Raw genomic sequence first — 16381 nt, forward strand, 5'->3', positions numbered from 1 at the left:
TTATCTTCATTGCTCTCAGAAGTATGTTCTTATGTTCTTGTTCTATACACTTAACACTTCAAGTGATCAAAAAAACCCCAAACCCACATATTGGTGCACTTGTTCTAATTACTTCACAATATTTTTAATTTTATTTTTTAATTTACTTCACAATATTTCGTTTCCTGAAATACATTGCAGCAGACACATGAACATAAGGAAAACTCTATGACCAAAAAAAAAAAGGGCAGAATATCCAAAACTATACACCATGACTTTTGTATTACAGAGAACAAAGTGGTGGGGTTTTGTTGCTGGTGTTTTGTTTGTTTTTTCTTCCCCCCAGAAATGTTAGAGCTTAGATCTAGTCTCTGGTTTTTGATACTAAAGAAACTTCTAGGCAGTACATGATTATGTATCACATAACAGCAAACCAGTCATATAAGTGTACACAAGTTTTCCTTCAATACTTATATGGTTTTATTATGAACTACCATATAAGGCTCAAATATTACAAATTTACACTACTGCTATTCACCCCACTGGGACATGGGTCAATCTGAAGAAAATCATGAACCTTCTTCTGCTCTACTATAGCAGAAAGTCATGATATTCTCAAATCTCGAGAGAAATCCTAGCTTCCTTCCCTTCCCCTCCCCTCCTTTCCCTTCCCCTCCCCTCTAAGTACTTCTTATTTTAAAAATCAACACACCAGTTTCACAGAAACTTTCAGTGTTTCAGCAGCAAGGGCCAGGCTGCTGCACAAAGGCAGGGTACCATACCACCACTTTTGCTGCTGTCTCTACTGCCCAGCCCTTAAAAGGAAAGGCTCTTCACATACCTTATGAGCTGCTATGATGTCAGGGAAGCAACCAAGAAATCCCTTATATTCATGATTTGTTTCCATCAAAAAGTGAAGATCTTTCTTTGGCTAATAAACAAAGCATAAGCATTAGTAGAAGTATCTGTGGCATATTTACATCACAGAAAAGAAATTATGTTGCCAAGAAAGGGCGAAGGGGAGAAAAGGGAAGGAATCAATAGAAAAAATCCGAACCAAAATATTAATTGTTTATGCAAGTCTTGAAAGGGTTTTTTTTTTAAATATAAGCTTTTTAGAGCAAGGCACTGAGCGTCATTGAGCAGATGCTTCTGTTCTTTGTTTCACTCAACACTAGCTCACCAAGTGAGAGGTTTAACTGCCTTGAGTTTTCACCCAGGAAGACTTACCAGTACAACCTGTTTACATATACAAATATGTACATGCACAGGAGCATCTTCTTAGTTGTCAGTTTGGAAAGGTGTTTGAAGAACTTTCAGACTAACCCTTGAGATAAAGAGGATCTGCATTTTGGAGACTTTAGGCTTAACACGCTAAACATCGATTTATGTCTGCATGTCAAGGCAATGGAACAGGTTCAATACACGGGTATTGCCCCATATGGAGCAACAGCAAAATCTGGATCCTGTAGACATTTGGGGAATGCAGAGGGAAGGCAAAAACTCTATCCTTAATTAAATATCATTCTTTTGTGTCAGTAATGAAGACAGTTCACAGACACCAGAAAATAAACACACTAAAAGAGGAAATGATCATTTTAGTATTTTAGAAAACAGAGTATGGGCTTTCTGACCCACAGAAATACCCTCTCAACACATTCCCCCTGAGCTGACATAGAGTAGAAAAGGAAATGAAAGTGTATTTAAAAGTGTTAATAGCAATTTTATTTAACTGCTCTACAGCACTAGCAGTTGTGTTTGAATACAAGAGGAAAAAAGAAAAGTCAGAAGTAATCCAAACAGGTGATATGTTTGTACACACTATGCCACTGCATTTGTAATACTCCTACCTGATCTGCTACAAGACTGGCAATTTCTTCATAAGTTTTCCCAGCTTCTGTAATTGCTCCATTTAGATCAGATTCTCCTAAAAGTAAACATCAGTGTTCAAATTAAAATAAGTCAATTGCAACAAGAAACTTGCCTTAATTCAAGGCAAATTTATAAAATAACCTATTTACAATAATAAATATCTACCCATACTTTTATAGCCAGGAGAAATAAAGAATTTAAAAAAACCATTAAAGGAGGAAAACTGAAGACCTTGTAGAAAATAAACGTTCTTCTACAGTACTAGCACTATTTGCTTCCACATTTCATAACATTATGCAGTTTAAATACACAGATAATTCCCCCATATGGGGCAACAGGAAGTCTACCAGGATCGAAAGGAAGGAAGAATGAGGAGGATGACAAAAGATACTGACAAAGCTGATGTGTTACTAGCCCTGAGCTCTCCAACAGTCCTGGACCATAACTGTTCAAAGCTCAGAGAAGCAAAAGGAGGCTCAAGTAAGTTTTCCCTTGACAACAAGACTTCTGATCCTTTAGGGAACTCTTAGATAATATTTTCAAGCTCTGTAAAAATCACTGGTTTTCAGAGTGAGTTTCTAACTTTCATCCTGATATGAAACAGATCAAAGGACCCTACAATCTACTTAACAATACAGACATCATCATAAATCCTAAGCTAGACAACACCACAAGCACTCATAACACTGTATTACTAACAGGACAGGCTACGTGGGACAAAGATGGAAACAAGCCTTACATTCTTGTATGTTTCATGCCACTTCACCTTCCCATCCATGTTAGCTTGTCCAAAGCATGTAGTCAACAGTACAGAAAGCATATTGAGGTAGAGAGTAGAAAGGCGAAGGTATTGTTTGCAGGTATCAAACTTTAGTTTAAGAAAAAAAATATTTTTCTTATGCTTTCAGACATGTCTTGATATTAGGCAGTGGTTAGTCTTTTATGAACTTTTTGATTTTATTCTATAGATATTAATCAGTGACTTAATTGAAAATTACCATCGATTTAATTAATGATTAATCTGAACATTAAAGTATCTTGGTTTACTACAACATATGGTCTAATCTACGTTAGAGATTACATAGGATTCCTTCATTTTAGCATGTCCTAAAGGAAACAAGGTAATGACTGAATGTTGGTTCAGTTCTATCAACAGATTCCTATTTTCCATTTGACTGGTTTCATAAAGTCAAAAGGCTGTGAGGCAAAGTGACATATCCTAAGAACTAAAAAGTCCAGCAACACAAACACTGCTAAACAAACTATTATTTTTTCTCCTATTTGGGCCTATTAGGATAAATAAAAACAAAAATCAACACAAATTCCCATTGTGAGACGCAAGAGGTACACAATTCATGAGACATCGCCACCTTTTTGTAAAACAATTTAAAAAATTGAAGGGTGATCAATTTTATTATTTCAGGGAGGCTTAAGTATTTTCAGTATTTCAGAATTCCTTTGTTTGTTCAGAAGGAACCTTGAAGTAACTGCTGCTTAGGCAACTGACTCATAGATTTTGGGATAAAACATGGCGTGGCTTCAGAGTCAGAAGCCAGGTTGGTCTAGATGTTGCTGTTCATTTTGTAACGCCATAAAAGACAGTAACTTTCCCTATCTGAACAAAGAGGAAGAGTATGTATATTTAAGTTGAATGACAAAATTGTTCCCTTCTGAGCAGAGCTCATTCAAGGAACTTCCATAGGTCAGAGCTTCAAAGGATCTAGACAAACATTTCCAACACCAATCATCTTTCATTCTGAGCATGCTCAGCTTCTGAACCAATGCAAAGCTGGGAACTGCCTTCTTAAATCAGTCTGTGAGAGGTGAATTGGGTCCCAGTGCAAGGATACACTAGGATGTCAGGGGTTCTTTAATCAATGGAAAAGCAGAAAGCACCAAACGTTGCTAAAATTTTAACAAAATTATGTTAGTGTTCAACACATATATCCCCAGAAGAAACAGAGGGAGCCTAAAAGCATTGACTGAAGGTAGTTATAAAAAGAGAAGTTAAAATGGCCAGTAATATCCTACAGATATTTCAGCCCAACCACGAGGAGAAACAGGTATTTTCATTGGTTTACAGGCTACATACTGTCATAAGGAGATGAAGGAAGATGTAAAACTATGAGGAGACTTCTGGAGATGTTTAATAGAGCCTCTCTTAGCAGTTCAAATGTTTGGTAAATGCCAGTGATAATCATTTCGGAAGGAATACACCACACATATTGAGAGCTAATACTCCAAGGCATGATTGGGGCAGAAGAATTTTTTTTTTGTCAAGAAGTGCTTTTGTTTTCTTCTCTTTCAAAGTATGTTTCAATATAAGAAAAGTTTCAGTAAGAAAAGTTACAAAGTTTGATGTACTAGCAGCAAATACTTGCAGCAAAACTTTTCTTGAGAAGTACGCCTCAAACCAATACGTTCAGCACACAAGCAGCTTGTAAAACAGGATTTGCCTGTTGCTAGCTGCTAGGATAGTGAAACTTGCATGGAACTGCCTAACAGGATTCCTGAGGGGTGATGTAGGATTAGGAGATCTTACTAGGTTGAATGGCATACCAGTCATTCACACTTTCTTAATATAGGAGAAAGACTCCTCCAGATTTGGTACCGCAAAAGAGAAGCCGTACTATTTAAGGCTGTGTAAACCTTAGAGTATCCTATGATACAGTAGCAAAGGCAACACATTGCCAGGCTGCAGGATACTTCCAGGCATGTTCTGGTACTGTCCAATATGCATATTTTGGATCAGGATCATGCTCGCAAAGTGCACATTCTTAGGATCAACTGGACAGTACATAGGCCCATAGCCAAGTTAAATCTTAAATCAGAACATCAGTGTGTCCTTAACAGTTTTAAAGGTACCCTTGCCTCTGCAAATACTGGAGACAGATTCCTAACACACACTGGGGCTGGCAACTAATTGATAAGGCTCATTCTGTAGCATGAGAAAAAGAGCTGGAGTGAGTCAGATTAAGAAGTGCATCTTGTCTGGTGCAATCTTAAATATTTTAGGCTAGAAATTAGAAGAGAAGGCAGTAGACATCACCACACATCTTGCTTTGCAGAGCAAGCAGGCATCACTGATTAAAGTGGTATGGGCAGCAGACACATTCCATCCTAACTATGCAAATGAACCAACTAACAGTATATGCAGTATGTCAGAAGTCAGCTACCAGTAGCTAAAAATGTTTCTTTCATCAAATCAGTCATTGCAATCTTCAGTGGCCTATATGCTTAAACTTCCAGAACTCTAGTATTATAAAAAATCCAAAAAACCAACCCAACCAAAACAAAAAACCAAAAAAAACAAGGATGAAGATATTCAGCTCCCAATAGAAACTGAACTTGAGTGTCTTTAAGCATGGCTGAATGAGCCATTCCTCTTTACTGATAGTCCAGAAAAATCATACATCATACTCAGCCTAGCTACTACTTCTTCATTGGAAGCAATGTGTCCTCTTTTAAATACTGAGATAGGAAAGCTGCACCCTCTCAGTTTAAATTCAGGTGCTTGCATCTCTTGCAGAGAGTCTGCTTAATCCATAGACCCGCACCTGATGGAATGATCAAGTGAATCCATACAAGAGCAGCAGGCAGGACAGAGTGAGAGCAGCAGTGATGAAGCCATTTAAAGCCACATGTGCATTTTACTTGCTCTCTCTTCCTGGGAACTCAAATTAAAAAGCAAAGAATCCCATGTATTATTAATATGGAAATAATACAAGGGTACAAATTATTGAAAAGAGCAAAATACATGGAATCAGGGCAAAGGCATCTGTAGGAAGGGCACTTTCCTCAACAAGATACAGGTGCAACCAGGTATGACTGGGCAAACAGCAAAGAGAGACATGCTTGCCTTGTTCCCAAATTATCATGAGATCTATTTTTTCATACCATTCAAAGATGCTGGAAATCAAATCAAAGCTTTCCTTTCTAAGGCTGATTTGCAATTTTGTATCCTAGCTTTATGACATTGTTTTCCCTTTACGTTGACACAAGAATGTGCTAGAGGCCAGGCAATCTTCAGTCCTTTCTCAAGACTTCTTACTACAGATTTTATCCAGCCAGGATTTACAGTTTTCTAGCCCAAGAATAGAATTCTTGCTAAGAATACATAACCATGCAAATCCCCTACTTCATTCTCACATCCAAGAGTGACTTTTTAGGCAGTATGCTATGCTCAGTTCTAACTAAGCAGTCATCCTGTTGAGGTACAGGACACAAATGAGAACAAACTATGAGAACAATGCCTATTTCCAATGCTTCCAGCAGCAGAAAATCTGCATTTCAGAAGGTTGCATTTTATACATTGTTTATGGGGCAAAATGTTTTAAGATTATAAAGCAAGTGATAAATGAGTAATCAGAGTAAGCACTGGTCAACAAAGATTTCTAAGATGGAAAGATTTCAGGAAGCTTCTATGCTATAACATTTAAGGTTTTAGAACACAGTAATTTTGCTTAGAAAGAAAAAAACCAAAACCTCAAACACCTTTGAAAGGAGAATCCCAGAGAAAACTGACTCAACAGGCTCCCTCTGTATATGAGGACATATTTTCCAGTTGTCTGGAAAACATCAACAGAGCTTAACATATCAAAGAATTTTAAATTTGGTCTAAAGACTACACCTTAGGAAAACTTTGAGCAATTGATGCCCTCATTTTCCCTCCCACAACTTTCATACTCAACATGACAGGCTCTCTTTTAGGGCTCTTGAAGGAGAAGCAAAGGTGAAGGACAAGAAAACGCTACAGTAGCCAACCCTCCAGCCCGCATAACGGATTACAAAACATTGTAGTAAGTTTTCCATCCTCATGCGGAGTTGTTGTATCATGAAGTCACACAATAGTTCTGTGACAGCTATTTTCAAGGCCGCATTTTCTCTCCTTTCCCTTTGATATCACAAAAATCCTACAGCATGTTTGGTCAGTTAGGTCAGTGACCAGATTATATATTAAGAGATCAAACTAAACTCTTCCACTACCACTAACCCACCACAAGATTATACAGCTAGAGAAAACAAGATTGCAGACTAGAACATAAAAACCCCATAACATACACAGAAGAAAGGTTTCAGTGTTTTTTCCAGAACCCTGTTTGACATCTAAACCTCAAAGAGGAAAGCATTAAGATCTTCAGAAAAAAAATGTAGCATGATGTAATTAAAATACCTCTTTTTAAGCGAAGTACAAATGAGCTATAGATGTACCTTGGTATCCACTTGTGCTGAAGACCAGTGCCAGGCTCTGCAATGCTTTTCCTATCTTCTGGTACTCCTTCGGTAGTGCTGAAGGTGGGAAAAGGATGAGGAAAAGAGGGGAAACAAAAGCAAAAAACCAACAAGGGTAAGTGAGACTAAATCTGCAGCATTTCCAAAAGTTGACAGAAGCAGATATCAAGAACAGCTAGGTTTTACATTTTCTCTAGTGACACATTTACATATTCTTTACCCCCCTCCCCTACTACACATGTTCCAAAACTGGATAAAGCATTTACAATCTGGATCCTTGAAAGGTACAAACAGTTGGGGAAACACTGTGTGAATGCTATTTTTAAAAAATGAAATCTCATTGCATTTCTAGCTCAGTCCTCCTATGCATACAGTGAGGTTTTTTTCCCCTCCCCCTCATGGGGGAAGGAAGAGGGGGAAGTGCTGCAGTGTGATATGGAGAATAGGTCTCATTAATATTTTAAGAGAGGAGATTATTATACAGACCCATAATACCTAAACTCTCCTCAAATCATGAATTTTATATTTAAAGGCACTAGAAACCAAGATTATCCAGGGATAAAAATGATGCAAGTATCTGAATAATAAAATTTTTTTAAATAATCTATTTATTGAACATGGATGCATAAATTTCTTGATCACAATTAAATCAATCAGCTGTGATTTATGAGTGCATTCATTATTAACAATTTGAACAGCACCACTCCAGAGGCCTAAAAAGCCATCGGAAAAGCAAAAGCAATTTTTTATATGCTGCTTATGCTAGCAGAAAAAAACCCAAGTAGATGTAGGTTTTGTTATCAAATATTTGTATTCAGAGGGTACACTGTCCAGGCAAATACAAGGCTTCTAGCTGCTCTAGCATACCCACACAACCTGATTTTTACAGAAGAACCCCATTGTATGATATAAAAACCACCGCAAAACCCCAAACCCAACCCCCTCCCCCCCACTGCCTAATTTTATTGATTATCTTTGATCAAGCTCTTCTTCAGAAGTTAGACTATTTATGATAATCGGTATGTCTTACACAACGTACCATTTAGAGTACTAGAGTTCTGTTATTGGTCATTACACTGAAACTGAATCCCCAGTGGAAACTTTAGTGAAGAATCTCTGGTTTCTTTCCACATGTATTTAAGAAGCTTCCACTATCAGTCATTTTAAATATCACTGAATGGAAGGCATGTAACTATTGCTCAGGAAATGCCAAAAATACTTTCAATTAAGAGTCAAGACTAGAGCTGACAGGGAACTTAAAACCTAAGAGACTACTAAAATTCTTCAGTTTTGCATGTTCCAGTTTACCAGTCTCTTTTTTTGTATTCAGTATGAATGTCTGGAAAACAGAAAGTTAAAATTTCTGACACAATCACAACTATATTTCTGCATCTATGCAAAGGTAAGTAAATAATAGTTGTAAGTATTAGAAGAGTCATTCAGTATCTAAAGCACTAGTGTTGTAAGTTTAGGAGAACTTACAGAAACTTTAGCAGTTCAAAATATACAGAATTTCTACTGTAAACACAAGTCACAGCCAGCCCTTGGTTTGATCATTGCGTCTGTAACTGCAAAGCAATGCTGTTTTTCTAGTCTCATCTGAAGAACCTTATTCCTTCCTCTGCTCTCCATTTTCCCCTCAGTATAACTTGCTAGTGAAGCAAGATCTGTACCATGTTAGACTAACATGGTAACACATGACTGTGTCATGTGTTAGACTATTTTTGACCAGCAGGAAGGTCAGTGGTGTGTAGAAGGAAAGTCTTTTATTCAAAATGGGAAAACGTAAACAATTTAAAGTTAACATCCTATAGATACTAAGGTCTAATGTAATCACTTCCATGAGAGATGAAGCTGCTACACTTCCCATTCTCTCTGGTCAGCCCCAAATACTCAACTGTAGTGTTAGATTAGCAAGAGGCAGAAACATAACTCAGGAGATATACTTCAAGTTCTGGGGGCAATGTTTTGGGGTTTTTTTGTGGGAGTTAAACGGAGAGTAAAAAAAATCAAGGAGATTTGAGGAGATTTATGTGATAGGTCTTTGGTTGCCAGACACTACAGCCTGCCCTGAAGTATTTCTTATTATGATCCTCAGCTGTAGTACCTGCTTCCTTTCAATAGCTGCCTTGTGGTGGCCACAAACACTGAACACTGCTGTGGACTAGGAAATTAGAGCCCAGGCAGAGTCATAGGGACTTGGTGTGAAGTTCTGCAACCCTAAATATCTGTGGGAAGGAAGAGACAAGATAGGAAAAAAAAGAATTGGGCTAAAGATTAAGTTAGAATCAAGTTGGTTTTTCTTTTCTTTTTCTCTTAAACTCATTTCTTCTTTATATCACTCCTCCTAGCATGCAAGGATCCTAAATAAGGGGTTGATAAGATGCAATTATTTGATTTCATCAAATAAACAGGTCTATTTTGCCCATGTCACTTAAATTTAAATAAATGGCCAATATATGAGAACAGGTCCAACAAGGGCTTTAGCTGCTTTACTAGAATTATTTAAGTATTTTTAAACCTATGGGCAGGGACCAGATATTTCTGTTATGAGATAAAGAAAAAAAACCCAAACAACCCAACAAAAAGCCCCACATCAAACATACCAACAAAAAACTTGCACAATTTATACTCTCAGACTGCAAATAGCCAGGATGCTGTACAATTCCCATGATAATTCAGGATTTTCTTTAGTTTTAAGATGTGCCTTGAATTACACACATTACAAAAGAGAGAAAAGAACCACAGAAATGGCTGCTGAGTTCAGAAGGACACTTACGCCCTGTACACCTCTTCCAGTGCTCTTGTCCCACTGTCAGCAGCTCTTTAACTCCATCATCCATTGCTTTGGTGAACCTACCCACTGCATCACATTTCTGTTCTCTGTGGCATTTTGAAAAAGCAAAAACAAAAAGCAGTTTAATAGATGCATTATGCTAACTTTAAACACAATACTGAAATGTCTAGTAATGTCAACTAGGTCTTAAAAATATCAGAGATATAAATCAATTCCTTGAAATTTCTACCATTTCACTAAGTTCAGAATTCCCCTCTTTAGATACTGGCTCGGTTTTGGAGACAAAACTTCAGGAGGAAACACTCCGGAGTGAGTGTCTCCTCCGAAGGGAAAAGGGCCTCCTCTTTTCCTCCACCAATAAGACAAGTGGGTCACAGCAAGTGAAAGTGGAAAAAAACTAACTGCTTATTAATACACAAAGAAAACAGGGTAGAACAAGATAAAAAAAACCTCAAAATACAACGAATTCCCGGAGAGGGAACAGACACCCGGGCTTGGACCAGCCAGGGCCACACCCACAGGCTCCCCGGACTGGCAAGGAGGGAAGGGAGGCAGTGAGGCAAGGGAGAGGGAAGGGAAAAAGAGCAAGAGAAACCAACAGAACCCTTTTCCAGCTATCCAGAACACAAAAGAAACCCAAAGATCAGCACAGCGCTCCCGGCGCGCTCCCTCCCGAGCCCCAGAGCCCCCCGAGCCGTTGGGCTCCGCCGTTAAACGGCCCCGCACCCTGTGGGTCCTGCGGCCCCGGGTCCATCTCAAAGGCACAGCGTCCTTGGGCATTGAGCAGACGGTTAAGGAATAAAGCGGCTTCATAACATCACCCCAGGACAGATACAGGCATTATTTAGTGACTTAAAATGTGCATGTTTTTGTGCTGGTACAGAACTGCTACCACACAGCTATTTTATCCACTTAATATGCACTGCATCACATGCATAAAGCCTGTGCTGGGATATTTCTAGGTGTAGATACACTACTGCTTTGCTACTAAAAACACTTCTATCCAGTTTATCCACACACACACACACAACTTTATCCAGGTTTCTGTGTTCTACAACAGCAAGAAAAGCATGTCATGCATACTACAGGTCTTCTAAGAAAAATTATTAATCCTAAAGAGTGAAATAAAGGCTGCATAATAAATCCAGTCTTTAACTCCGTGAAACCCAAAGGTTTATCACCTACAGGGTATACATTAAAAAGTGCATGCATATGTAATATACACATATATAAAATAAATATATCCATTTGCACTTCCAGAATGAAGTTTGATAATTTAAGTCACTTTCCATTTTTAATAGCTTTTCATGGATTACAGATATTCAAATCATACTATGTGTGCATTACATACAACTGTTTTACAGAAACACTGTTTTGCTTATTGGTCCATCTACAATTATCCTAAGCTACTTCGTAAGTCTAGCATGTTTTCGAACTGTTGAAAGATTAAAGATCAAAATACACTTCCACAGCAATATAAAATGTAATTCCGTAGGATCTGACAGTACTTTATCCCATCAACTAGTTTTGCATAAATTGTTTTAGGATCAGTATTCAGCCACTGAGGTAAAAAAAGACATCACATAGAGTTCCACCAAGTTTTGGAGAGGTTGATATGAAAATCTCATTATTTAAACAATTTTTCAGCTCTATCTTGATGAATACCTCTTCAAATCTATAAATATATGTGCACACTTAGTATTTGAGTTTTGGATTATCTCAGCATCTGTTGTATACCCAGATGCATAATGCCCATACAAAATGAAATCACCTTACATTTCTACCATGTCCAAGTCAGGAGCTTCTGGTTCCATTGTAGAAAAGATCATGACTCCTACAGTTTCATCTTTTTCTGCCTTCCGCTTTCCAGTTTTCCACTCCTTAAGAAAAAAAAAGAAAAGAGAGAGAGACAAAGTTTGACCACCACTCATCCTTCTTTAAGGGAATGTACTTAAGGAGTGAATGAAATGTTTAGGAGAACTGTTAACCAACAGACCACCCCTGAATTAAAACCTTTCATTAAGAAATGAAAGCTTCAGAGGCGCCAAGGCTTTTTGCAGTTTCCCAAAGTTCTCCCCCTCCTCCTTTGTGTACTTTGTTATCTAAATTCTGGGTCAACAGACCTTTTTTATGTATTACTGAAATACAGTGTAAGAGCAATGATATTCAGCTGTCTCTGCACATGGGATAAGTCTGATATCAGAAGCTGCTCAAGAAAATCATGAAACTATTATGCAATTATTATACTAAGTTCTTAGTGGTTAAAAATTCCCTTTGTATTGCAACATCTGTTCTGTTTATATGTCTATAAATTAGAAACTAAGAACAACTGACTAGCTGGCAGAATTATACAACTTCCCACTAGCCATCAAACCAGCATTGCACCGTGACTACTACTTACTATGTTATTAAGCCTCTACTTACAGGGTCACAGAATAATTCTGGTTAGAAGTACCTCAGGAGGTTTGTAGTCCAACCTCTGACTCAAAACTGGTCAGCTGTGACCTTAGTCACAGGGGACTTTAACCTTGAAGATTTTTAAGACCAGACTGGATAATTTACTTTTTCTGCTAAGTCTTTGTGTATTTAGAAGTATGATTATATTGAGGAGAAAGCAGCAGAGTTTTTATTTCCTCATTAGTAACAGAGCTGGAGCTCAATCATGAAGAAACCATTATTTACTGAAGGTTTTCTGACTTTATTTATCATTTACTTAAGATACTAAAATATCTTTTAAAAAAGCATAATAAAGTGTGTATGAGGGGAATAAAAAATGGCTGGTTATATCAGGCAAGATTGCAACCCATTTCAGTAAAAAACTGTGGTTTTGAGGGATGGGGACGGGGGCAGAGGGTTGTTTTTAAATATAATACAGGATCAGACACAACCTAGATCTGCTATGAGGTAGTTTTTGTTAGCAGAGCAGCACCACTCAGAGGATCACAGTGATTAGTAAATCCAGCAGAGACAGAGCAGGGCAACAGCCAAAGGAGTTTTACATATGTTCCTATTCTGCTGGAGGACAAAACCCATCCCTTAAGAGACGGGCAACAAAGCTACTTTGAAGAGCACAGCTCTGTTGGAATAGTGTGTAGCATTTCACATGAGCAATTTCATGCCTTCTTTGACCAATCAGCTGAGTTAGGAACCCCAGCAGTTTCCAGCCTGTCACTACTGCCCGCAGTGGGGCAGCTACAGACCTGAACTCTTGGTTAGAAGGGGAGCTGTTGGGAGACAGCAATTCCTCAGTCCCAGTCTGTGTGTGAACTTTATTTCATTTCCTACCTTCTCATCTCGGAAATTGAGAAATTGCTGGAAAACTTCACTTTCTGAGATGACAGGATGGCGACACATTCTTGTCATCCAAGCTTGCAGCCTCTCCATGCGCATTTTGATAAATTCTTCTTCAAAGCGCCCTGTTACACATTGAACAATAATTATTACATTTACAGGCTAGCACCTTCAAATCTGTTTATGTTCATTTCTTTTTTTATTGATTGAAACAATTGAAACAACCTGTAATTCTCTTGGTGAGGTATTAACAATTTAATGACTTAGAACTCACAAGAATCACAGAATCCTGAGTTGGAATGGTCTCACAAGGATCATCGAGTCCAACTCGTAAAATAAATGGCCCATTATGCTAACAAATCAAAAGAACCTTAAATTATATTATATTGATTACTGATCAAGAGTTCTCCTCCTTTTTAAGATAGCCAAGAAATATTAAAAAAACCTAACACCCACCCACAATTCAAACACGTTTTTAAAAAAATTAATAAACTTCTGGATGGAAAAATTAGGTATTCAGATGACCCAAGAAAAAAGTCAGGCACTGGCTTGGAATGCAGGTATTTTTCTGATACAGTCTAGTAAAATCTTGGTCAATAGGAGGTTCAAAAACATTGAAGAAAAAGGAAGTACAGTCCAAGTTGCCATGTACAAGCCAACAAGGCACTGAAATTAAACTGCTCAAAACATTGAAATTGCATTGCTCAGAAACATTTGAAATTAGTCAAATAAAAACCACAGATTTAAAAAGCAGTGCCTTCTTTAAATATATTTCCATATACGTAAACTGGGAAAAAAAAAAATCAAAAAATGTCAATAATTCATACCCATAAACTGGTTAGAACATACACATACGTGTAAGACTGTAACTGATTTTTTTGGTACTTGAGATATTTTTAACACAAACTAAACAAGTAACCCTTTTTTCTTAAACCAGAAATGCATCATCACTGTGTATTCATTAAGAACCTTTTCTTTTTAGTACAAACTGTCTTCTTGATAGAATCTTTTCTAATTTTAAAAAAAGCATCACATCAGACTTCTAAAGCATACAGGGAACGGGATTTGAAAGGAAAGAGAGGTTCCTCCAGCACCCAACTCTTCTAATTTCCATAGCAGCGCAGATAACAAGCTTTGAACACGTGTACTCTTTCAATATAATTCTACTGTATAGTTACTATGGCAGCGGATCTACAAGGTTGGGGTTTTTGTGGTTTGGGTTTTGGGGTTTTTTTGGTTTTTTTTCAAATATGGAAACCAGCAAGACTAGCAGGTAAATAACAGAATTAATGAAAAATGAACTTTGTGTATAGGTATTTTTCCCGTAAATTAGCAAAAAAAAAAAAAAGTCAAACACTACTTATATATATTATACTTATATATATTATATATATATATATTATACTTATATATATACTTATATATATTATATATATTATCCTTTGCATCACTTTTAATCTATACAGAAATCTCCACAGCATTCCTCCAAGGAGTGCAAAACAACAGAAGAGCAGCAGTTGCAAGTTACATGCTGGTCATTAAGCATGTCATCGCCAGTATATCATCAAAACCAGCATCCTGACAAAGTCAGTCTGGAGTCCTGTTTTGTCAAGAGCAAGTGACAGAAATGCTTTTGTAGACAATCTTCAGAAAGAAGCCTCCTAAACACAATGAAAGATAAGTATCCTTTTCCCAGTTTCCTCATAATGCTTCAGAAAGAGACATGCTTTTTATTATTATTTTTTGGCATGAGGCAAGATATTCTCTCCCACAGATTCCAGAAGACAGAAATTCACAGGCAATGGATTTTGCCAAGATGCAATGCCAGACTCTTGAGTTTTTTAAGATACAGTTGCAATGAAATCTAGAGACCCCATCAGGTCTTCTGGTTTCCTTTTACATGTTTAAATAAAAATGCACATGTTTAAATAAAAATGCTGGTCAATTCTAAACACGAGGCTAAGGGGAAGAAGTCACTTCCTCACTTTTCAGTTTCCTCGGCATTTATCCCAGCAACTTCATCAATGCTCAGCTTTCTTCAAACGCAGCAGAGCTGCTGCATTTTGAGTGATGCCCACAGCCACATGGTTGGCAACATGCCAGTGCTCGTATGTTTGGTTTTGGCTGTTTATCCTAAAGGCTGTATAAAAATCTTACCAGAAAACATACAAGTGGAAATGGACTAAAGTAATGCATTTTACTCCTATACAGGTGTCCATTCTTTTCTTCACATACACTAGCACATACTTGTAGAAAGGAAGCCAGAGACTACTGAAAATGCATAGGCACTGTCATATTCTATTGCAAAGACTAACGTATGTGCATTTAAAGGATCCAATCCCACTTTTCTTGAAGTCAGAACAAAAGATTTCCACAAGCTTCAGACAGTTTGGTCAAGCCAAACTGACATCAAACCAGAGCAGAATGCTATACGAATGAAAAATGCTTTCTAAATCAAGTGTGAAATCAAGCAAGAGGAGAAACAGCTGCAGCATTTCACTTGGAAGCAAAAAACCCGTTTGTCAGGGGATGCTCCCTTTCCTCTGGGAACTTTGTTTCAAAGCTCCTACCACATAACATACATATAATGAAATGCAAAAGAGAAAAACCCAAAGAAACACCAAACCCCTCCCCCACCCTCAAAAAAACCCCACTCAAAAACGTTTGACCAGCCAATCAGCAAGTATGGACATAAGCAGCTATCTATTCTCTCCAATAGTAATTATTATCTCATGTACTAACTAGGGGGATTTTTTTTGCTTTTAATTACCTTTTATTTTAATCACTGGACTAGATAATTGAACCTGAGTTTTGAAGTGATTCTCCTAGTACTGATCTGTTATTATCAGTCAGTCATAACAACTCATTATAAGTTTTGAATGGTAAAAGGTTGGGGTTTTTGACACCTTCTTTAAAAATAATGAGAAAAACAAACACTAAGAAATAACTGAACCTTATTAAAAAGCGATTTCCTTATTTCTCATTCCATGAATTCAAAACTGGGAATAATTACCTGTTACTTGCTTGTCTGGAAGAGAAGGGATTGGAATGGCTAATCCAAATTTAACCAGGAGCCGCTCATACAACCAGTCAAAGTGCTTGTATCTGTGGTTGACAGACCGATTAGTGTTCTGTAAGAGAAACACAACTCTGAACTTGGAAAGGCATCTGCACACAGTGACATGAAACAAGCATGACCAGCATGGTAAC

General features: G+C 37.5%; 1 protein-coding gene across 2 annotated transcripts in view; it reads right to left on the reverse strand.

Moving 5' to 3' along the window:
- The window catches only part of SNX9 (sorting nexin 9), a 60784-nt gene that overhangs the window by 5035 nt on the left and 39368 nt on the right, over nucleotides 1-16381 (reverse strand). For both annotated transcript variants that reach the window (XM_039569227.1, XM_039569225.1), the window contains exons 9-15: nucleotides 16185-16302; nucleotides 13166-13296; nucleotides 11657-11760; nucleotides 9863-9966; nucleotides 7063-7140; nucleotides 1830-1906; nucleotides 821-910 (exon numbers count right to left, since the gene is read on the reverse strand). In XM_039569227.1, the coding sequence (XP_039425161.1) occupies nucleotides 821-910; nucleotides 1830-1906; nucleotides 7063-7140; nucleotides 9863-9966; nucleotides 11657-11760; nucleotides 13166-13296; nucleotides 16185-16302 (702 nt within the window). The remainder of the gene's footprint in view (nucleotides 1-820; nucleotides 911-1829; nucleotides 1907-7062; nucleotides 7141-9862; nucleotides 9967-11656; nucleotides 11761-13165; nucleotides 13297-16184; nucleotides 16303-16381) is intronic.

The sequence above is a fragment of the Corvus cornix genome, chromosome 3 (genome assembly GCF_000738735.6).
Source record: "Corvus cornix cornix isolate S_Up_H32 chromosome 3, ASM73873v5, whole genome shotgun sequence".
Taxonomy (NCBI): Eukaryota; Metazoa; Chordata; class Aves; order Passeriformes; family Corvidae; genus Corvus; species Corvus cornix.